We start from the raw sequence: 23,502 nt of genomic DNA, 5'->3' as shown, positions 1-23,502 counted from the left end.
TTAGTTGCATTCATTAGGATTGGCCAAGAGATAAGCTTCAATGGCCTTGAACATGCCTTCACCCTTTGCTTGACCGCCCTTCAAAACATCTTCGGATACATCAGCACCATCAACGGTGTAAATAGTGGTCTTCAACTTCAAGATGGAACCTCCATCAGGGGAAGCTACAATCTTGTTCTCGTGAGATATTTTCTCAATCTTGTCATTCATAAAATCTCCTTCGATTACGCTATAGTTGTATGTCAGGTTATCCTTATCAATAGAATCGATCCTATGCTTCATATAACCTTCTTTTGGGCCTGTCATCGTTAAATGAAATATATAATTGATCATCAACTTCTAATTTTTATTAACAAAATTTCTTCTAATGTTAATTACTTCTTGAATTAGTTGAAACTTAAGATACGGCCAAAACTTAACATCTTGAATTAGTTGAAACTTAACATCTTGAATTAGTTGAAATTATTTAAAGCTTCCTTAATTGTAAAATCAACGTATCTGTTGTTGTGTGAGTATATTTAATTAATGAATTTAGTTACCTTCTTGAAAAGTAATCTTTTTTATGGTTCCGGCTCCTCCATTCCCTTCGATGATCTCGGTACTTTTGATGATCTGAGGTGCAACCTTAGCTGAGAGTTTATCGGTTTCGACGGCCATCGCTTTGAACATTCTAGCGGGAGCGATGGGAGTAGTGGTCTCATTTTCGAAAGTAAAAACACCCATGATTTTTTTATAAAAATAAAAGATATTAAGAATTGATGTGAGATTAAAAGGATGTAATTTGATCGCAAAGATGATGGTGTTTGATGTGATGAGATTAGAGAACTCTAATGAATGGTATTTATAGACCGAGCTTCGAGGTGATCGGGCAAGCAAATTTTGTTTGGTCGCAATTTCAAACAAAAATGACGAACACATATTGACCCAAAAAAAATGACGATCGAGGTTTGAATCATCGAACTTTAGCAACCCTCTAAATTAAAATATGCTATAACATCAAAAAAAAAAAAAATTAAAATATGCTAGAAAGGACAATGGTCATCAGTACGGTGGCTGCAGCCTATTGAATATTCTTTTTGGCTTGTCTGTAAGGTGGCGGCATATGCCATATATTCTTCGAGTCTCTATTATATGGCTTATTTGTTTCAATAGATATTTTTCCATCAGTAATTTTATAAGTTAGTTTTTGTTTTTTACTCCACCTGATACTATTTTCTTATTTTTCCCATATTATATTGGGTTAGTTACAGGTCATGTGAAAAAAAATAACTTAATTCATCTTATTAGTTATTATACATATATGTTATTGAAAATTCAATCACTGCGTACGTGTATTTCGTTGTAGTTTAACTATTCAATTCTAGTTATAATGCCAAATTTATAATCGGGGAAAGATATCAACATTCAAACGAAAAAAAAAAAAAAAAATTCGATAAGTTTGAAAGCATACGTGGAATCGTTGAATATAGTTGCAAGGTTATATAAAAATGAAACCATATATCGGCATCAATCATCATGTATTGTATAGACTTTTTTTTTTCTTTTGACAATCGTATTGTATAGACTTGAAAAGTATTGTCATAATGTCATTACATCTAGAAGCTATATTTTTATTTGATAATATCTAGAAGCCATATTTTCTCCAACAAATTTTTTGACTTGCCTGAGATCTAATATATAAAATAACTGTAGTTAGAACAATGATATATATATATATATATGTTTTGTTTTGATGATCACAGAATAATAATATATTGATGATCTCAGAACAATAATATACTTTTCATCAATACGTGATTTAATAATTATACTTATTCTTCATCATCAAATCATAAATTCGATTTATAGGGAAGAGAATTTTGGTGGATAGTATATATAGTTATATGAGGAATTTATCAATAATAATAATATATTTTTCAATTTTGTAAAAAATAAATATGTCAAATCTATTTATCGATAAATTAGGCGCGTCATTCAATATCCACATATACAATATATTGATGACTAGTACAAGGTGCCTATGGCTTCAAACTGTTTGTTGGATCCTTTATTATCAAATTGAGGGCTTATTATCAAATTAGACGTGTCGTAGATCAGGTTTTTTTTTTAGCGTAATGAACTCCAACATTTGGTAGGGCATGAGATCTTGAAATATATAAACGAGTTAGGCAATTACACAAGATTAAGAAAAGCTATCCTACAATCAATCATGAATACAAACCTAATAAACCGACAACAAACTGCTATATTATCCATTAATCCTTATCTCAAATTGCTACAATCAATCAATCATGAATTATATCATGTTGCAATATACTCCATCCATCACAATTTTAATTGTCTAAAAACCACTTTTTAAATATTTTAAAATAATTATTCATTTCATAAAGTAAAATAATTTATTTTCTATATTACTCATTTATCTTTATCTCTATTGGTTAACTATCTTTTACTTTGAGCATTGTTTTAAATTTTGTTTTAGTTGAGAGTATTTCAGTCTAAAATATATTTTTAATCATTTTTTTTTTAATTTGAATTAAAATTATTTTGAATGGAGAGAGTATAAAATAACGTGTAGTAGAACGATGATATACTTTTCCTACTTTGATGGTCTTAAAAAAATAATACAATTCTCAACTTTATCAGATAAAATAAAAGATATGTCAATTTTTGTAATTTATAAATTAGATGTGTCATTCAATATTCATATTACGATGTATCGATAACGAATACAAGGTGCTAATGGCTTCAAACTCTTTGTTGGATCCTTCATATCAAATTCTTCACTTTATCCGATTAGATGTATCGTAGATTATGCATTTTTATAGTGTAACAAACTCCTGCGTTTGAGAGGGCATGAGATCTTGAATGATATAATTTTTAGTCGATATAAATGAAGCTGTAAAAGTGACTCATCATTTAATTTAGGATTTGAAAATAGGAGTCTTTCTATTCATGCAAGTAGCACGATTAAAATCACCACATCATAGCAAGCTCTTTTTTTAAAAAAAAATTCAAACAAATAATTTTATTAAACCGAACGATTGTCTAAAATGACTAAATCCGCCACATAATATGGAATGTTATTATAATAAAAGGAAATTAAATTAACAATTAAAACTAAATGCCCGCATGGTTAGACTTTTGGAATGTATTTTTTCGTTTCAAAAAATAAATATATGTAAAATTTGTGTTTGGTCTTTAATGTTCGGTAATTTTTTTAAAAAAAATTAAGCTGTCAAAAACCAACTTCTAAGAAATAATAAAATATTACTTTTAAAAAATCAATGAAGAAGTGCATTTTACTTAAAAGACCTTTCTAACCATGCGGACCCTAAGTGTGCTAAAGCATGAGCAGCACAATTTCCTATTCTATATATGAAACCAAACTGACATGAATCAGAAATTAGAACCTGATAATCTCCCTCTATTATATTAATATATTCCAAAATCACATTGAAACTGTCGGTCCAAACTTTGTAATGCTGCCGGAGTTTCAGCATGCAATGCAGATTCAATCTGACCCAGCTGGCCAGAGATGGCCCAAATGCAGCGCCCAAGTGGTCTCTAGCACATTGCAAGCTCTTCGTGGCTTCATTTCGGCCAGACTTACATTTCCCATGATATATTTTTTTTAAGTCTTTTCGGATATTTTCACCGTCAACAGTTGTGAAATTAATCTCTTATTCTAACTGTTAGCGCACGAAACGATAGAAAATTGGCCACAAAATTTTTTCCATTCGGAGAGTCCGGAGACATTTCCCATAATATGAGTACATGTATTAAGGTTTCTATTTTTAGTGGATTAATAAATACTAGACATTAAGGATGACATATACAATACCAATTAGAAGAGTAATTTATTTTGTCCCAAGTAGGCAACTCATGAGGGAAGTGGGGTGAACTGAGTATTTAAAATTTTAAGTGAGTGATGTAAGTGACACAAAATACAATTTAGAATTTTATACAATGTCGTCAAGTAATTAGGCATAATAAAGATTAATTCATTTGAATATAATGCTCAAACTACTTTCAATTTATACGATCAATTATACAAATCAACTTTGTGAAGATTGATGAGCACAATACAAAATCCCAAATTAAAAGTTGAGTAGATTCTATACCATCCTACATCATCTCCCTGAAGCACTTTCGAAAATTTGAATCCACTAAACCTCTTTTCAATTTGGAAAAAGTCACCGAATTTATGACCACTGTTAAAATTTGGTTTGGGCCTCGGCCCACTTGTTCTTCCGTTCGGCCCAATTCCTTCACTGCTCCGTTCAGCCCATTGCTTCCGTCAGCCCAGCAATAGCAGATTGCTTCTTCTTCAACTGTTGCTTCTGCAGCAAGTCACAATGTTGTTACACAGAAGAGATGACTTGCAGCACAAGCAACTCAGCACAGCAACAACTTGCACAGCAGAGATGACTTGCAACACAAGTCACAGTCATCTTCTTCTTTCCCAACAAGCATGGGCATGATTTGATTAAGTCATTCAACAACCCTAGTCATTCTAAGGCCATACTAATCACATGGGAAGCATGGCAATGGATTTAATATGTATTTGTACTAATTGTTTTTCATTAGAATAGAATTGTAGTATAAATACAACAACATTAGCAATGTAATTCTTAAGTTGAAATCAATAACAAGTTAGTTTCTCTCTCAATTCATCACTTCCATCTCCAAATTTCAACAACCACTGAGAATAACACCACTCTTCTGTTACAAGTGTTATTCTCACAAAAACACTTACCCAACAATATAATTAAAGTATCTAAAAGGATATCACAACTCTTTTATCACAATAGCCACATATCTAAAAAGATATCAAATATTCGGTTCTTGAGTTGGCCAAATCCAATATGAATCGTTAGTTTAACGGTTTAAAAATCAATAAACCAATCATGACCCTTTATTTAATCGGTTCTAGACCGATTTAATCGCTGATAAATTTGACCAAAACCATCCGGCACATAAACAGGTGTACTGAGAAGTTAAATCCTGCTCCATGGAAGTTGTTGGGGATAATTATATTTTTAATACTTCAAATTGTATTTCACTAATAAGTTAACGAATTTTTTTTAATAAAATTATATATTTTCGTTAATTTTTTAATAAAAGCATATATTTCGTCAGATATTATTTATGTGGCACATTTTTTTCGTTAACTCTTTCCAATTAACTCCAAAATTCGTAAAAATGACACGTAAACATCCTTGCTCAAAAATCACGAAGACCAAATTTTAATCAAGTATGTTTATATAGTTTAAACGCTTTGAACTTTGAGACAAAAATTGAAATATTCCAAAACAAAGCTAGGTTTGGTCAACCAAATTTCTAATTTTTATTTTCATCAAAAAAAAAATTCTAATTTATTTATTTAAAAATCAGACCAAACCAAATTAGACCAATCAGTTCGGTTCGATTTTCCGGTTGAACCATATAATGCCCACTCCATTACATCCTATTTGGCACTTAACTATTGGTATAACTATGAACACAAATCTAGGCTCTATTTATTTGGACTTAATGGATCTTAATATACCTCTTAATTTTAATGATTTAGATTTTGATCCATTAAGAATGTTTGTTTTTTTATTAAAAAATTCACTTATTATCTCTGAAAAAGTGACACTTTCTTAACTTAATAGAATTCAAATGTTGATTAATCATTATAATTAATTAATTAAAATATTTTTCTATTTTCTTTCTAAACCAACGTATCTTTTTCTGACTTCCTGAAACATATTTTTGCAACAAAACACGATCTATGATTTATATAAAACTACTATGGAGTATATAGTACATCGATCGATTGTCCAATTTCGTTTAAAATCAAATAATTATATGACGTATTAATTTGATTAGTTAATTCTTTAATTTAATCCATATTTTGGTAGAGAGATAAAAAATTTAATCAATTAGTATTGAATTTTGATATGATATATGTGAAAGAATTTTCTTATTTTAAACTAATTTTCTTTAAATTATAGAAATATATATGTTTATATTAAAATACATTCAGATTTTTAAAAAACCAACAATTTTAATAAATTTCTATTCAAATTCAGATTCAAATCTCGCATCTTAATATTTAGATATGTATTAGATTCTGAAATTTTAATCCTACGAAAATAAATGCACCCCTAATCATTGATGTAGGCAACAAAAATCAGCTACATCGCACCACACCATACTCAAAGCTACACCATCCACCTGATTCGTCTGCAATTAAAAATGTTGACTATGATTTTAGGTCTGTAGGGTTTAATAGTGGTCTCTCTCTCTCTCTCTGTTTCTCAGAAATCCAACAAAAAAGCTGTCCCCTTTCATCAAATTCTCCATATCCCAAACCTTGATTATCATTCTTGCCCTTTGTTTAAGATTTGAAATTTTGGATGTTCGGAGGAATCGTATGTCGTAATTTTGAGGATTATACGAAGTAACAAGATTTTTGTTGAAGACGACGACGACGAAAAATTAAAACAATGGATCATTCTGTGATCACTTCGTCGGAATTGAAGATCCGCGATCATGCGAACGGGTTTGGTTCTTCTTCCACTATGTCCGTGTTCCAGAGTGGGATGAAGATGATCGAATTTCATAAAGCCAGGAACCCGCTTAATGGGCTTGGCAATGGCATTAATAATAATAATGACAGGGAAGGGTTTAAGATTGAGACGATAAACCCTACTAATTCCGATCACAGAAAGCAGTGTGGGAACTTGTCAGTCGGTTGTAGTGTCACTAAGGGTCGCGGGTCGGATTTTGAGGAAAATGGGTTGGAGCTCAGTTTTGGGATTACAGTGAGGAGAATTGTGAGTGTTCCTTTTACTTCTATTAATTTATGTTAGAGTTCATAGTCTTACTAATGTATTTGCAATTCCTTGATCAATTTGTTGTCTTTGATCTTGAGGTCGATCTTTTTGGCTGCTACAGGTCCTGTCTTTCCCTGTTTGTTCGTTACCATTTTCCTCGTTCTAATTCGTATTTGTGGTGATCTCACTGATTTGTTGTCCTGTTTTAAATGCTTTGAAGTTGTGTCGGCTAGCATGTAAATGGGAGCTTTCCTTCTGTATAATGCCAATGTTGTTCAAGCTTATATGTCTAACTTATGCTCCAAGTAACGCATGTTGCGATTTGGAACTCTATACTTAACTTGATAAACCAGACAATAGGATTGATCAGGCCCAAAAACAGGAAAGTTTCTGCAGGAATTTTTAATTTTATGATTAAAAACTCAGTTTAGCATGAATGGCATTGCATTTGGAAATTATGCGAATTTTTCTGATTTCTAAACATTTGGTTCATGGGAATATGGTTTTAAAAGTATTTATCTTTTTCTATTACAAAAATATATTTTTTTATTAAGTTTGATTTGGCTGTTGATATTATGATTGTAACGCCTAAATCTCTTTGTTCTCCTTCATTTTATAGTTACAGAAGTTTAACTATGATGATGAAATGGATTAACTTGCAGGGTGCGGGCTTGGAGAATCTTGGAAACACTTGTTTTCTCAATTCTGTTGTGCAATGTTTGACATATACAGAGCCTTTAGCAGCATATCTGCAAAGTGGAAAACATAATAATTCTTGTGAGTCTCTCTCCTTCCTCGCTCAGCACCTCCTTCTTACTTGCTCTTTAAATGACAACTGTCTTGTAAGGCGTGACATAAACCCTAATCAAGCCTTGTGCTTGAATGTTGTCGTTCGGTGATGGAATAGTTGTAATCGTCGTATATTAGACAAGGCTGAGTGGCAATAAATAAACCTGATCAAATCAAGCCCAGCTCTTCTTCTTCCAACTTTTTCCTTAATCCCGACTTGAAATAAACTGTGCTTGAAAAATTGGATGTTGTTTCACTGTTGAAATAGTTGTTCCTCACATGTTAGAACAAACTGAGTGACAATAATTAAACCTCAGTCAAGCTGGTCTATTAACTTTTTTGCTTATACGACAACTGTCCCGTATGATGGGAAGCAAAACTTAATCAAGCCTTGTGCTTGAAAAAGTGGCCATCTTTTCAGTGTTGGAATAGTTGTAAGCGTCACATTTTTATCTTTCTGAGAAGTCAGAAACCTGTACCCAGATCTTATATTTACACAATGAATATTGATTTCATATTCCTTTATTTTTGGTGTCGGAAGCTGTGGGGTAGGCTGCTGAGCTGATCAGTTTTATTTTACTTGGTGTCTGATGAATCTGATCTGCATATTCTTTTGGGTTTCAGAAGCTGGTTTGTTAAAAGGGTCCATATATATAAATAAATAAAACACTCTCTTTGTGTTGTCCTCTCAGGATCACTACACCTTCTCTTTACTGTTGCCTGCTATCTATTGCTAGTTTGCTACCGAGTAATTATCTACAATGAGCAAACTATTTATGTGTTTTACCCTGACTATACTGACTGCATTCTTATGATTCTCCTGGTCACGTATATGATTTGATTCCCCTGTGAAGGCCGTATTGCTGGATTTTGTGCTTTATGTGCAATCCAGAAACATGTGAGCCGTGCTCGGCAGTTATCTGGGAGAAGTTTGGCACCAAAAGATCTTGTCTCAAATTTGCGCCGTATCCTCTTATTGTCCCAAATCAATTAATGAGTTACTCTTGAGATGTTTTGGAAAATTTCTTCTAAGTGTTATCATTCTAAAGTTTTTGGATTATATTTTATTCTTAGAACATAAATATGTGATTGGATTGTTATTTGGCAAAGTTTGGTTGAACATGTGTGTTGTTGCCACCTATTTTGTCTTCTATCTCTTTAATCTGATGTTGCTCCAAGGTTTTTTGTCACGTAAAATTGTTCTTTATTTTACGGGATGTGGTCTAGGTGGGCATATGTCCTCCACCATGATTGGAATGTCGTTTCATGTCTTGCGCCTTATTCCTTGGCTATTCTTGACGTCTGCCCAGCCATGTATGTTCTAAATCATTCCCAGTTATAAAGAGGGATTCTTATATTTGCTGTGAGCCATTATTATTATAATTATCTACATTTAAAGCATCGGTGTCTATGATTTGGAATTCTTAACCATCAAATAGGCATATCTAGGAGCTTCAGATATGCTAGACAGGAGGATGCTCATGAGTACATGGTAAACTTATTGGAAGCAATGCATAAATGCTGCTTACCTTCAGGTGTGCCTACTGGATCCGCGAGTGCATACGAGAATAGTCTGGTGCACAGAATCTTTGGCGGACGCCTTCGTAGTCAGGTAAATCATATCTTTTTTTTCCTCGTAGGTTTGACAATCGCTTCTCAAACTGTGACTGGCGGATCAGTTGCTTTAGAGGGGGAATGTTGTAGAAATATTCATATTAGATTCAGAATGCTTTTGGACGGCTAGATTTAGGGAAAATGATGTCAATGATATATTTCATTGTTTCCTTTGCTCTTGTAATCATATCATGTAATGTGATATATAAGTGTTGAGTATTCGTTTGATACGTTATGTTTCTAATATATGATATTCTGTCTCTATCTTCAGAAAAGATATTATCTGTCTCTTTCGTTGTATTATTATTTCTGTAACTACATGTCCTATCACACTGAAATTAACCCATTTGTGCAGGTGCAATGCACCCAATGCTCTCACAGCTCCAACACATTTGATCCATTTTTAGATCTAAGCCTTGAGTTATATAAGGTAGATTCTTTGCATAAGGCTCTTCTGAACTTTACTGCAGCAGAGGAGTTGGATGGAGGTGAGAAGCAGTATCAGTGCGAAAATTGCAAGCAGAAAGTCAGGGCTCTGAAACGGCTTACAGTTGACAAGGCACCTCATGTGCTTAATATCCATCTAAAGCGGTTTCGATCATATGATGGACAAAAGATTGACAAGAAAGTGGCTTTTGGTTCTACTTTGGACGTGAAACCTTTTGTCAGTGGCCCTGATGTGCGTTAACTTTTTCAACACTTCCAATCAAAGCAGTTTTTACTTGTTTATGTGGGAGATTATAGTCTGAGCATTCATGAAGTTGAAATTAAATTGCTGGATCAATCACAAATTAGTTTAGCAGTCGGTTATATGTCAGGATTTTTCCACTGGTCTGTACTGCTTAACTGTGATTTCATAACTTTTAGGTTGTTAGTATTCTTTATTCATTGATTTTCAGTGCTGTTAAGTTATAATTTATCGTAGACCTTGGCAGTCGCTCAGATTCTCCCTTGGATTTTATTTTTCCATGCCTCATTTTGTTTGGTCAAGTAGCACATCATGACTTGCTTAGTTTGTAAACAAAGTACACATATAACTAATCTTGTCTGTACTTGTCAGAGAGGAGATTTGAGATATACTCTATATGGTGTATTGGTGCATTATGGATGGAGCAACCATTCTGGGCACTATTCCTGCTTTGTTCGAACATCAAGTGGCATGTGGTATTCCCTGGATGACAGTCAGGTACTCAAAATAACCCCTTTTCCTGATCAGTTTCTGGTTTTTTTATGCTAGTTAGAGGTTTCTCTATGCAAGATGTTCTCTAGTCTTTGAAATGTATCTTTAGGGTTCCTTGCTGTGCTTGGTACTGGTGATGTGAAAATTGAAGTACTGAGTGGATTTTATTTTTAAAATGAGTTAGGTTGGCCAAGTTAGTGAAAGGACAGTTCTGGATCAAAAGGCTTACATGCTGTTTTATGTTCGGGATAGAAAACATTTTCTTCCAAGAAAACCTGTTAATTTTCTTCAGAAAGAAAACTTGAAAGCAAATGTCAACAGCAATGAAATATGTTCAGTTTTCAACCAACGCTCGAAAGAACAAGCAGGGAGTAGTTCTGTTGAGAATAAGTTAAAAGTGAAATCTCTTAATACACAGAAAGCAAATGTCAACAGCAATGAAATGTGTTCAGTTTTCAACCAACGCTCGAAAGAACAAGCATGGAATAGTTCTGTTGAGAATAATTTAAAGGTGGAATCTCTTAATACACAGAAAGCAAATGTCAACAGCAATGAAATATGTTCAGTTTTCAACCAACGCACGAAAGAACAAGCAGGGAATATTTCTGCGGAGAATAAGTTAAAGGTGGAATCTCTTAATGCACAGAAAGAAGTAATTTTTAATGGTTCATCAAAGGAGAGCTCTGTGATGACAGAGTCCTTGATGCCTAAAAAGGATCTTATTGTAGAACCTGCTTTGAGTGCATCTCTTAAGAACAATCCATCTGGAATTTCTGATAAAATTCCAGATTTAGGTGAAGTTAAGCCCTCATCCTTCCCATCTGTAAACAGTACTACTCCTTATCCTGGAAAAACTTCCATTGCAATTGATTCTAAGATTGATGATTGTCAAGTGAATGGGATTTCCAAAACCATTTTGGGTGTCTCAGTTGACCCCATCCGCAATGGCTTACAGAACTCTGCGGGCGACAAGCCTGACAACGTTGTTTCCGGTTCTAGTGCACATATAGTGAAAGGAAAGGCTGGCCCATTGTCAGCCTCTTCTGATGTGGAAATTGAGTGTTTGAATAGTACAGTTAAAGCTGAAGATGACATTGCCCGAAAGAAACTGAAGAAGAAGACTAAGAATAAGAAGAAGTGCCAGATTACAAGTATGCATGTGGGCTTAAAGTTAAATCTTCTCAATTCCACATTAGGGCTTCGCAAGAAGAAACTCAAAAGGACCAAAAGACGAACTTCAAAAACCCATATTGGTGAACATTTGCTAGCTGAGTCTAGTGTTTCGTCAAATCTTGGACCATCTACGTCTGAGAAATCCATGGCAAATTCATTGGTTTCAAGCCATTCACAAAATAACCACAGTCGAAAGGCTGCCACAAAGAGTGAAAGTGGTCCCTCTATGAACATCATGGACAGAGATTCCAGTGACAGACAAAATCAGAATGGTGCTGTGCTTGCAACCGAGCAATTACAGCTTGGCTCCAGTTCGATCATGGAAAGAAGCCAACAGAATGCTAGTGAGCCATCTGAATTGATGAATGTGAAACTGAATGGAACTGTGAGAAAGAATAATGCCCAAAGCCTGGCAGAGATAGTTGGTGAGTTGTTTTCCATACTAAACTCCCTCAATACTCATCTGTAACTCGTTGAATTTCCTCAGTATTACCATCAAAAGTGGAGACTCTTTATATTAAACATCATCAAACTGAAATACTTATTTTCCTTGATTGTTTCAGTTCCCCGTTGGGATGAGACAAAGTCACCTTCAACTGCAGAAGTTTCTACTATGAATACAAGCATTGGTTATCTGCCGGATGAATGGTGAGTTTGAACATGTCAATCTCCTTTTTATTTCTCATCCAGTTTCATTAAATCTGTAAGTAGCATAATAAAATGTCAACTACTAAAACTTATCAAACCAGTTAGCATCGTTGGTTGAATAGGATGAACCATGGAACAGGATAAACCATGGAATGGGAATTGTGTAGAAATTCATTATGTATGTCGATGTCAAATCAAGATGTTTAGTAAGATTGCATGTAGCTGTTTGAAAACTTACAATATATAGCCCCTCGATCACAATTGTTTTTCCAATGTTAAGTTTGTGAAGAAGAAATAGTAAGCAAGTCATTGTTCAGGATCCTAGTAGCGGCGTGGGAGAAGTAATGTTAAATGCGATCTCGTGTTAAATTTGCACTTGTATCTTTTTACAGGGATGAGGCTTATGACATGGGTAAGAGGAAGAAAGTAAGAGAACCTACAGTAATCTGTGGCGGACCAAACCGTTTCCAAGAACTTTCATCAAGTAGATCAAAATTTAAGAAAGCAAGGACAGACAGATACAGAAACCAGCAATTCAGGATATAGAAAGTTCATGTTAAGGTGTTATTAACTTATTTCTTTCTTTTTCCTTCCCAATTCTTGTTCGTAGGGGTTTTGTTTTAAATTAACGGAAGGGGCTGAGACTAGGGATTTTCTATCTACGAGTTTAATGTCATGGGATGACAGCTTGATTTTGGGGGAGAATGTAAGCGAATTAATTGTAATGTTTGCAGAGTGTAGTATTGAATCTTTGAAAATCTTTGAAATGAATCTTCATTTTCTAATAGTTATTAATGAAATAAAGCTCCTTTCGATTGAATGAATGTTAACATACAACTATATATCAATCCTTGAATTGTGCATTGTATTTTGTATCAAAACAAAGCAAAGTGCATAATATATTGCAATTAATCAATTTCCTAACATGAAGGAAAACTATGTACATCATACAGTATTTATCTGTATGTTGGTCGTTTTGGCTGTTATGAGTTTGAGTGGATGAAATTAAGAAGCAAATGAAATCATGCATCTCTGTCTCAACTCATGAATTATACTACTAATACTAGTATATAAATACTAATAGACACCGCAAGCTAGCTAAGTCATTGATGAAGATCACGTTCTAATGCACCGCACTGAATATCTTAATGCAAATGAATATATAGTATTTTTTTTTAAAAAAAAATATAAGCAGGGTTTTCGGATTTGAAAATGAAATGAATATGCTTTTGTAAATCTGTAATTATGAACTAAACATGCATGCATGCACATCTTTGTGTAAAAATTAATATTCTTAATGCATATAATTTATTTATTTTTTATGTTCCAACGAGAGAAATGCGATGTCTTGACAATTAACGTTATCTTAGTTACTTCAAATGTTATGTATATAAGATAACTTCAAATGTTATGTACATTTTTGCTTAATACATCAAAGGTATGGATTGTCCCTTAAATTGAATTAGGTATAGCTAGTCATCGATCCTCCACTACACCTTCATAGAGTCCGTTTAATTAGTTTAGACTTGTTTAGATATAGATAGATTTAATTAAGTCAAATAAGTGGACCGAACCGGATATATATGATCAAGTCAAATAAGTGCCATCCCTAAAAATCAAATAAAAAATCAAATAAGTGCCAAGACTGGTCAAACTCGACCTGAAATATTTGTTGTTTCGCATCTGGAAGATATGAATTGTACTCATTTTTATCAATAAAATTATGGGTTAGTCGAGGTGAAAATGTCCGACACTTATGAAAATGGAATCTAGTAATATTTTGGTTTGGTTGGCATGGAATTTTCGAGACATCGGATATCGTAACACGACTATATATATGATTCTGCCCATACTTATAAGTCACCCCGCAAAATTTTCATTTTTTTTTTAACTCAAAAAAACCCCTTTCCGAACATCACATGTTTCACAAATTTTATCATCTATCCCTATATGGGAGTATTACTTTGGAAATGTAATAAATTATTTTTATTAATTAATTTGATGTTTAACATGATATATTTCGTTAAAATTAAAGTCGAGATGTATAAAATGATCGATTCAAAAACAGCTAGTTTCTTGTATGTAGATTCCTAATTTCCCATACATGAACTTTTTTTTTTTTTGAGGAACCATACATGAACTTGGTACTCACTAAAAATAAATAAAATATCTATCTTCTGCCATGCACATAATTTAGTCGGCTAATAGACAATGATAAATAATGGAGGCCAAAATCATAAAAACATTTACTGATCACTGTATTAGTTTATTGCTTCAATTAGTAGCTAAATCCAAGTGGTATTATTGTAGTATTAGTATATAGACTCACTTCTTAATTTCTGGAGCGAATAAGTTTGCTGTTCTTCACGAGTACTATACTATATGATGACAATTATTATTATTATTGTATATTATTATTATTATAATAATAAATTAATGAAGAGCAAGATTTTGGTTATAATGTATTGTCGATCTGTTGATTCATAGTTACTCTTCATACATCTAAACTCCAAATCATTCATATTTTTCTTCTTTCCACATTGGATATTGTAAGTAACGCTAGCTCTCATTTCATTTTTTTTCTTCCACTAGTCTTATATTATTACTAACCTAACGTCACTCTATATATCCGTATGAATTTACTATCGAACAAAAAAGAAAAGGTAACTAACATTAGTATATGTTCTTCTAATTATCATAAGTAATAAGTAAATATATCTAATTAACTAATTAAGTATACGAAGTGAAATTTATTAATTAATTTCAAAAGATGTTTTTATTAAGATATATTCTATCCGTCTCAAAATAACATCATGTATTTTTGAGACATAAATAGTATTGTTTATAGTCAATAATTTATTATTTTATGTTTTTCATTCTATAATAGAAAAAGTTTGTATACTAAACCGTAAAATAGGAAAGAATCGATATATATATATATATATTTGTGAGTGTGTGTACGCCTGCCGGCCCATAATATACTGGATGGTGCTGTCTCTGCAACTTGTTTAATTAACAAGTATTAATATTGACTATAACAGTTATGTAATGACAAAGCCAACATTAATCAGTCTCTGATATTCCTAGGTTAATGATTCAATTGATTACTTAGCTTAGCGACCAATAAAATGCATCCACAAGCAACCATCGTTTATACATATGATGATGATATAGGGTACGTTTGTTTCGTATTTTTCGGATGTTCGAGCATGTTCGAGCTTACTCCAAACTGTTTGAAGAGACGTATTTTTTGCCACTTTTAATAAAAAACACATTTTTTAAGACAGTTTGAAGCAAACTCGAGCATGCTCGAGCATCCGTAAACCACAAAACGAACGCACACATATGATCCCAAAACAACTCCATTATCATTTATCAAAACCTCCATTAGTGGAGTTTCTCTCCCTTTTCTGCTTCTTCTTTATGATAATTAGATCGACTTAGACTATAATAATAACATCCTAGCTCTACAATATTGAAAATTAAAATTGGAAAAAGGTCCCACAAAATGGGTGATCCAGCTTGATAGTTTTCGGAATCCAGTTCCGTGATTTATGCTTCTTAGATTGATGCTGGCCATCTTAATTTTAATAAAATTAACGAAATTAAATTAAAAGAATTTTCTTCTATGAATTGTACATCGGATGGGAAGGAAATCAGATAGGCATGAGAGTATTTTTCATTGTGTAACTCATCTCATCTTGAAGAAAAATATTTTTCTTCAAATTATACTTATTTGTTACGGGTAAATATTTTGCTACTAATTGAAATAGACCTAACTCCTAAGTCATCTAATAAAATGATTGGGAGCAGCAAAACACTAATTATAACTAAGTCAAATAAGAGATAAAAATAATTTCTATATCTAAGTTTAAGCAATTATTTATTTGAAATATAATTTTCAAGTTCATATTCAAATTTAAAAAGTATATAATTTTGTTATTTTTTTCTCAAAAATTCACAATATATATTTAATTTATAAATTCTAAAAATTAAAAAGTATTATATGAGAAAAAAAATACATGAAATAAATATAATATATATTATCTCTTCAAAATGACTAAATATAAAATGACTAAATATAATCGGTGAGTATAGCAAAATATTGTCGTAAGAGAGCAAATTATCTTTCTATTTTGTGATTTATCATGCGCAAGATCATCTACTTAATTGAGATGTATTTTTAGCATCATTGTAAGAATAACCCTTCTCGTGCATTGTTGCATTAATAATAATTTTCTGAAACCTTTGAACTAAGCAAGAGTGAGAAAAGTGTTTTTTTTTATGGTAAAAGTGAGAAGGTTTTTTTTTTTTTTTTTTTTTTTTTCTTTTTTGATGGTAAAGTGAGAAGTGTTAAGTGACCGACTGTTGACAATAATTTTGACTAACAAACGAACTTTCATTTCCAGTTTGCTTTCACTAAATAGACAACTCCACTTACTGAATGCGTACACGTAATTTTGTAGTTTTTTAAACGAAATGCACAAACTTTATGGGTTCTTTTATTATTATTTTCACAATAAAATTGGGCAGATAATTAGAAATAATAAATAATTCCTATGTTGATTTTTTAACAGAATAGAGACAAAGAAGTGAAGAACCACTAACTTTACTTACATTTTTTAAATAATGTAAGTGTTGTTGACAATTGTTAAAAAGACATGACCTTTTTGGTTTTTTCAGTCCTAATTTCTAACTTGGGATTAAGAGGGTGTTTGGTCCTCAAACTTTATAGAAAGAGCTTGGAATGTTGTAAGCGAGTAAAGGACAAATATCTATAGTAGTAATTGGGAAATGACTTGAAGCAATAGTGCTTAATCACGATAGATCATGTAAATATCATGGATCTCATAATAACGGCTAATTGACTGTGTTATTCAAGAGTTCTTGTAATGAAAAACGATAGATGAGCTCGCTAATCATGTCGACTTGCATTTATCGACTTGGAGTTGACGATAATGGTTAATAAAGGCCAACTTCCTCCAGTGTGCAATGTTAAGTCTTATAATGTTTAAATGTCTCGAGCATACACTTAAATTTGAGTCTAACAAAGAATCGATGAAGTGTTGCATTACTATATGAATGACTTTAATTCCAATTATTTATGGATTATATATAAAGAAAATTATTGTAAATTATTCATCCATAAATAAAGAAAATTATTGTAAATTATTCATGGACGGAAAGATATGAAGACAAATTGTAATGCAAGCGATTATATTACTATTTCAAAGACCTAATCACGAAGAAGTAATATTTAGGGATTTACTTGAACATTTATGAAAACTTTGAGGGTCGTTACATCATTAATTAATCTAAAGTCTGTAAGTTTCAACCCACGCCTTTGAAAAAACTCCCATTAGTAGAATGATTAGAAGAAGATGAAGGTGATGAATGAAGCTCGATGATGAAGAATCATTGAATACCCACCAACACAAGACTGATAAATTTCTGAACAACCCTAAAAAAAAACCCATTGTTTGATATATACTTTCTCTCTCTCTCATTTCATTTATGAAGCTTCAACTTCTGTCTACTCCCAACCCAAACTGTCATCTTTGCTTCCCAATAAACCCCTCTTCTCTCTGTCTTAAAACCTTGTGTTTCAATACTTATACCACTAATTTATTGCTACTATTCAATTATTTTGGCTTTTGAACACTATTCTACATGGTACAGTGTCATGTTCTACCAGAGACACAGGGACAAATTACCTTTTGGACTTTCGTTGTTTTTGTTGGCTTCTTGCAAAAAATCACATTCGAAATCTCATAACCTTAATTGGTCCTCTAAATAACCCCCCATTTTGTTATCTGTTCATTCCCACTTCTTTGTCTTTTTTACTGTCGTTTTTTAGGTGGGATTTATGGACACAACAGTATTCTCGTGTTCTTATAACCAGATTTTATCTTTTTGTGGTTTTGGGTTTGGTTTTACTTCTCAAAGCCATTCTCTTCACTAGAAGGTGTTTGCATTTATGTCAAAGAGAATCTCAGGAAGCTGTTTTTACTCTAGTATGGTGATTTCCTTGACAATTTGAACTTGTTGGTGATTTTTATTATCTCTCACACATTATCTTTTCCAATTTTGAAGCTGAAATCGTTAATGGGTGTTGGTATTTTCGGTTCAATATTGGTTCTTTCTCTGTTTTTCAAGCCTTTGGCTTGTCAACCACAGCCTAACACAGATGGGTACTATCTTAATGACTTGTTTACTAAGATGGGCTTATCTTCCTCTCATGTTTACAATTTCTCTGCTCCTTATTGTTCATGGCAAGGAGTGTTCTGTGATTCCACAAAGAATGATGTTATTGGATTAGTGGTTTCTGGTTTAGGCCTTTCCGGACCTATACCTGATAACACAATTGGGAAGTTAAGCAAGCTTCAGTCTTTGGATCTTAGCAACAACAAAATCACATCTTTGCCTTCAGATTTGTGGAGTCTTGGCTCACTAAAGAGTCTTAATCTCTCCTCTAACAAAATTTCTGGCTCACTTCCCAACAACATTGGCAATTTCGGTCTGCTTGAAAGCTTAGATGTGTCCAACAACAATTTCTCTGGCGAAATTCCGGCAACAATGAGCTCTCTTGCTAGTTTGGGAGAGCTTAAGCTCAAAGGAAATGCATTTGAAGGCAGCATTCCTTTGGGGATTACAAAGTGCCAGTCTTTGGTTTCTATTGATCTTTCGTCGAATTGGCTAACTGGGTCTTTACCTGATGGATTCGGTGCTGCATTTCCTAAGCTCAGGACTTTGAATCTTGCCGGGAACGGAATTTCAGGTCGGGATTCGGATTTATCCGGATTGAAGTCAGTTACAGTTCTTAACATTTCAGAGAATTCCTTTCAAGGTTCAGTAATGGGAGTTTTCCATGAGCTATTAGAAGTGGTTGACTTGAGCAAGAACCAGTTTCAGGGCCACATTTCTCAGGTACAATCTAATAATGCTAGCTCCATATGGTCTCATTTGGTTTATCTAGACTTGTCTGAGAATCAGATTAGTGGAAATATATTCAATGTTTTGAGCCAAGCACGGAATCTAAAACACCTTAATCTCGCGGATAATAGATTTTCTGCTCAAGTATTCCCGCAAATTGAAATGCTTTCTGGTTTGGAGTACCTCAATTTGTCAAAAACTCATATCATTGGCAAAATTTCGAGTGAAATCTCACAACTGAGTAGTTTGCATGCTCTTGATCTTTCTAACAACTATCTGGCTGGACACATTCCGATACTTGCTGTCAAAAGCCTTGAAATTTTTGATGTATCATTCAACAACTTGACCGGAGAAATACCGGTGGCTGTATTAGAGAAGCTCCCATATATGGAGAAATACAACTTCTCGTTCAACAACTTCACATTATGCGACTCCTCGATTTCCTCGAACACCCTGCAATCGGCCTTCCTGGGATCGTTAAACAGTTGTCCAATTGCTGCAGACTCCAGCCTCTTCAAGAAAAGAACGAGGAGCCATAAAGGCCTCAAGCTTGCTTTGGCTCTGACTTTGTCAATGATCTGCTTGTTAGCTGCTTTACTATTTCTAGCTTTCGGTTGTAGAAGAAAACCAAGAAGTTGGGCAGTGAAGCAGACCTCATATAAAGAAGAACAAAACATATCTGGTCCATTCTCGTTCCAGACTGATTCTACTACATGGGTTGCAGATGTTAAGCAAGCAAATTCAGTCCCTGTGGTTATTTTCGAGAAGCCATTGTTGAATATCACATTTGCCGATCTCTTGTCGGCGACGTCGAATTTCGATAGAGGAACCCTTTTGGCCGAAGGAAAATTTGGTCCTGTTTATAGAGGATTTCTTCCTGGTGGTATTCATGTAGCTGTGAAAGTTCTGGTTCATGGTTCTACATTAACGGAAAGAGAAGCTGCGAGAGAATTAGAATATCTCGGCCGAATCAAGCACCCAAATCTCGTCCCATTGACCGGATATTGCTTAGCCGGTGACCAAAGAATCGCCATTTATGATTACATGGAAAATGGGAATTTGCAAAACTTGCTTCATGACTTGCCACTTGGAGTTCTTCAAGTAACAGAAGATTGGAGCATGGACACATGGGAAGAAGAAGGTGGAAATGACGGAATTCAGAATGTGGGGTCTGAAGGATTACTGACAACTTGGCGGTTTCGTCATAAAATAGCACTCGGAACTGCACGAGCTTTAGCATTTCTTCATCATGGCTGCTCGCCTCCGATAATACACAGGGATGTCAAAGCTAGTAGTGTCTATCTAGATTTGAACCTGGAGCCGAGATTATCCGATTTCGGGCTGGCCAAGGTTTTCGGTACTGGCATCGACGAAGATATCCTTCATGGGTCCCCAGGGTACCAGCCACCGGAGTTCTCAGAATCCGAAAACGACTCCCCGACTCCAAAATCGGATATCTATGTTTTGGCGTGGTACTGTTTGAGCTTCTTACGGGAAAGAAGCCAATAGGAGACGACTATCCAGAAGATAAAGAAACAAACTTGGTGAATTGGGTTAGATCATTAGTTAGAAGGAATCAAGGATTAAGAGCCATTGATCCTAAAATTCTCGAGACAGGTCCCGAGAAGCAAATGGAAGAGGCCCTCAAGATTGGTTACCTATGCACGGCTGATCTTCCATCAAAGCGACCGAGTATGCATCAGATAGTCGGACTTCTTAAGGATATCGAGCCACCATCATGAGAATCTAATGATAATTTCAAATTTGTTGTACTTTGTTTTTCCCTTTTGGTCATTTTTTTTATCAGGTATTTTTGTTCTTGTGAGTTGTTCAGGATGCCACTGAAAGGAATGTACATCAGTCCAGAAATCCTGTTTTGGTCTTTTGATTTTTTTCTTTAACTTCCCATGTTAGTGGCACTGAAGCCTAATTTATGTACACAAAAGTCTGATCCTTGAAACATAGCATTCAACTTGCATCTTTTTTCTTCTTTCAGTAACAAAAGCTAGATTAACCTGGAATTACATGACCAATGTGCTGGAATCACTTTTATGGAAAGTTACTTTTACTTCTTGGTCATTTTGAAAAGTTGCATCTGTAGTTATAGATTTGGGGTCATTTTTGTGGAAAGTTGCTGTCTTTTTGTGAAAAAAATCAATCCTTGTTTGTTAGTTAACTATGAATATCTGGTTTTTCACTGTAACTAAACTATTTAAAGGTCAATTTTTTTGCAGGAAAATACTGTTTACATTAATAGTGGACCTGGTTGGTAGTTGTGAATACATTAAAGGACATTCATAGAGTGGCATTAAATATATTTTTTCCCAAAATCATGCATGGACCACTTACAGGACCCTTAGCAAATCAGGTTCTCTAATCTTCTTATTATTATCATCTTTCCCTTAGTTGTAAACAAAAAATCTGCATTCATGTTAGACATATACTTTGCTATGTCAATATCAGTTTTGGAATTTCTGTGCCTGCAATAAATAGATGTTCCAGCAAAGAAAAGAAAAGAAAAAGATGCTGACTCTGTATAACATTACTCTTAAATAGACTCCTCATTTTTCGTAAAAAAAATTGTGAATTTTAAGAAAACAATTAATGATAGAAAAAATTATTTATTTGTCAATTATTTATTATTTAAAAGTCATAAATATTTATTTAAAATAAAATATTAATTAAAATAAATATATAAGAATAATATTGGAATAAATAAACTTAAAATAGATCAAAAAAATTTATTACGAGACACTTGAATTGAACCGAAAAAAATACTAATAATACTTTTAAAATTGCATTATTGAAGTCAATGCTATAATGTGGTTTACTTATTATCAACACAAACAAAACTGGAAAGTTACATTACACTCCAGTAAGTATAATATAAAGGGTAAATTACGAAAAGCTCCATGAGGTTTGATCTACTTTAGGAATTATCCCTCATGTTTCAATAAAAATATAATTAACCCCTTTCCTCTAAATGGAAATACTATTTTCGTCTTTAATTAATTAACACATTTCTTATACATTTTAAATAAAAAAGATGATAGTACATTTATTACATTTTGTACACTTATTTTAATAAAGAGTGATATAGAAAAATGTTTTACGATATGAGGTAAATGTTACTACATTTTGTTTTATTTTTGAAAATATAAACCTTAGACTAGAATAGACCACAGCTCGACATTTTACCCTAATACAAACATAGAAAAAGGTAGCACATGAAAAAGAAGTTGCAATGATTTTTCTCTGGACCCATCATTTTGTAAGTTTTTGCCACTATGCTCGTGCCTTATGGAACTCATAGTTCTGTTTATTTTTGTAAATAATATATAAGACTTTTATCTACATTTACCAATTACCACTATATATCATGATGGATTTGTTGTAGTGTATGGTTACATTTTGTGAAATAATGATCATTTAAGCAACAAAAATTCAACTTTCATCTACCAAAAAGTAACTCTCATTCATTACGATAAAGTGGCCATGCATGCCTTAGCTTTATGATGGATAATGGAGTTAAAGATATTTTCATGTCTATATAGTTTACACAACTTCTTTTTGTAGCTTAATTACTTAAACTCCTAGTAAGAATTCGTTTTTTCACGTCCGGAGCATATGTGTTATCTCGTTCCTAATGCATCTCAAAAATTCACTTTTAACGAAATAGATATAGTTGAAACTTGAAAGGATGATGTTAAGACTTTAGAACATGTTTGAAACTAGACAATGCATATATAATTAAGATCGCAATGCAACAATTTGTTGTCAACAAACAATTCTCTTGTTTGTGAAAATTGAAAATGGGGGAATGGTATTTTTTTTAATATAATGGGGGAATGGTATTGACTTAGGCATGCAAACGGAAATGGCATATGGTGGTCCAGGAAAATAAAATACTCCCTCCGAGAAATAAGTGTAATACTCCCTCCGAAAAATAAGTATCACATTTAATTTTTAGGTTCATTGAATCATGGAGGAGTAAAATAAACACCATTGTCAACATGTCAAGAAAATTGAAGGGCTTTGTTGTAATCGCAGGATGTCCTAATGGATTGGGCCATGTATTTTTAAGTACTGTGTTCCGTTTCTTGTACATTAAATTGAATTCTTCCAAAGTGATCCAAAGACTGTTGTTACTTGTTAGGTACTTCTTCCGCGCCTAATACTAAACATTTACATTTGAAAATACGACGGTAAATTAGGGATGGAAGGAGTAGATGTACTGCTATATTTGTTAAAAAAGTCAACATACTGTACATGTTGATATTGAGTTATTGAAGATGGAATTGGATTCCTCTAAGCTACTACTTGAGCGATTCAATGCTTAGT

General features: G+C 33.2%; 3 protein-coding genes across 3 annotated transcripts; 2 read left to right on the top strand and 1 right to left on the bottom strand.

Moving 5' to 3' along the window:
• On the bottom strand, positions 1–723 carry LOC139885310 (major allergen Pru ar 1-like). Its single transcript, XM_071869230.1, has 2 exons — positions 540–723; positions 1–299 (listed from the first exon to the last, which is right to left on the bottom strand). Exons 1-2 carry the CDS (start codon positions 721–723, stop codon positions 1–3), a joined length of 483 nt encoding a protein of 160 aa, XP_071725331.1.
• A 5,771-nt stretch (positions 724–6,494) lies between these two features.
• Positions 6,495–12,774, top strand: LOC139885318 (ubiquitin carboxyl-terminal hydrolase 23-like). The gene is made up of 9 exons (XM_071869238.1): positions 6,495–6,824; positions 7,487–7,601; positions 8,468–8,578; positions 9,053–9,225; positions 9,583–9,906; positions 10,288–10,413; positions 10,592–12,005; positions 12,144–12,228; positions 12,621–12,774. The coding sequence occupies exons 1-9, from the start codon at positions 6,495–6,497 to the stop codon at positions 12,772–12,774; spliced, it is 2,832 nt and encodes a 943-aa protein (XP_071725339.1).
• Positions 12,775–18,333: 5,559 nt separating this feature from the next.
• Positions 18,334–20,903, top strand: LOC139885322 (probable LRR receptor-like serine/threonine-protein kinase At2g24230). Its single transcript, XM_071869243.1, is given in 2 exon segments — positions 18,334–20,617; positions 20,620–20,903. Coding segments are annotated over 2 exon segments (2,568 nt in total).
• The last annotated feature ends 2,599 nt before the right edge of the window (positions 20,904–23,502 follow it).

Source organism: Rutidosis leptorrhynchoides, unplaced genomic scaffold (genome assembly GCF_046630445.1).
Source record: "Rutidosis leptorrhynchoides isolate AG116_Rl617_1_P2 unplaced genomic scaffold, CSIRO_AGI_Rlap_v1 contig95, whole genome shotgun sequence".
In the NCBI taxonomy this organism is placed as follows: Eukaryota; Viridiplantae; Streptophyta; class Magnoliopsida; order Asterales; family Asteraceae; genus Rutidosis; species Rutidosis leptorrhynchoides.
This window is presented reverse-complemented; position numbering and strand designations above follow the sequence as displayed.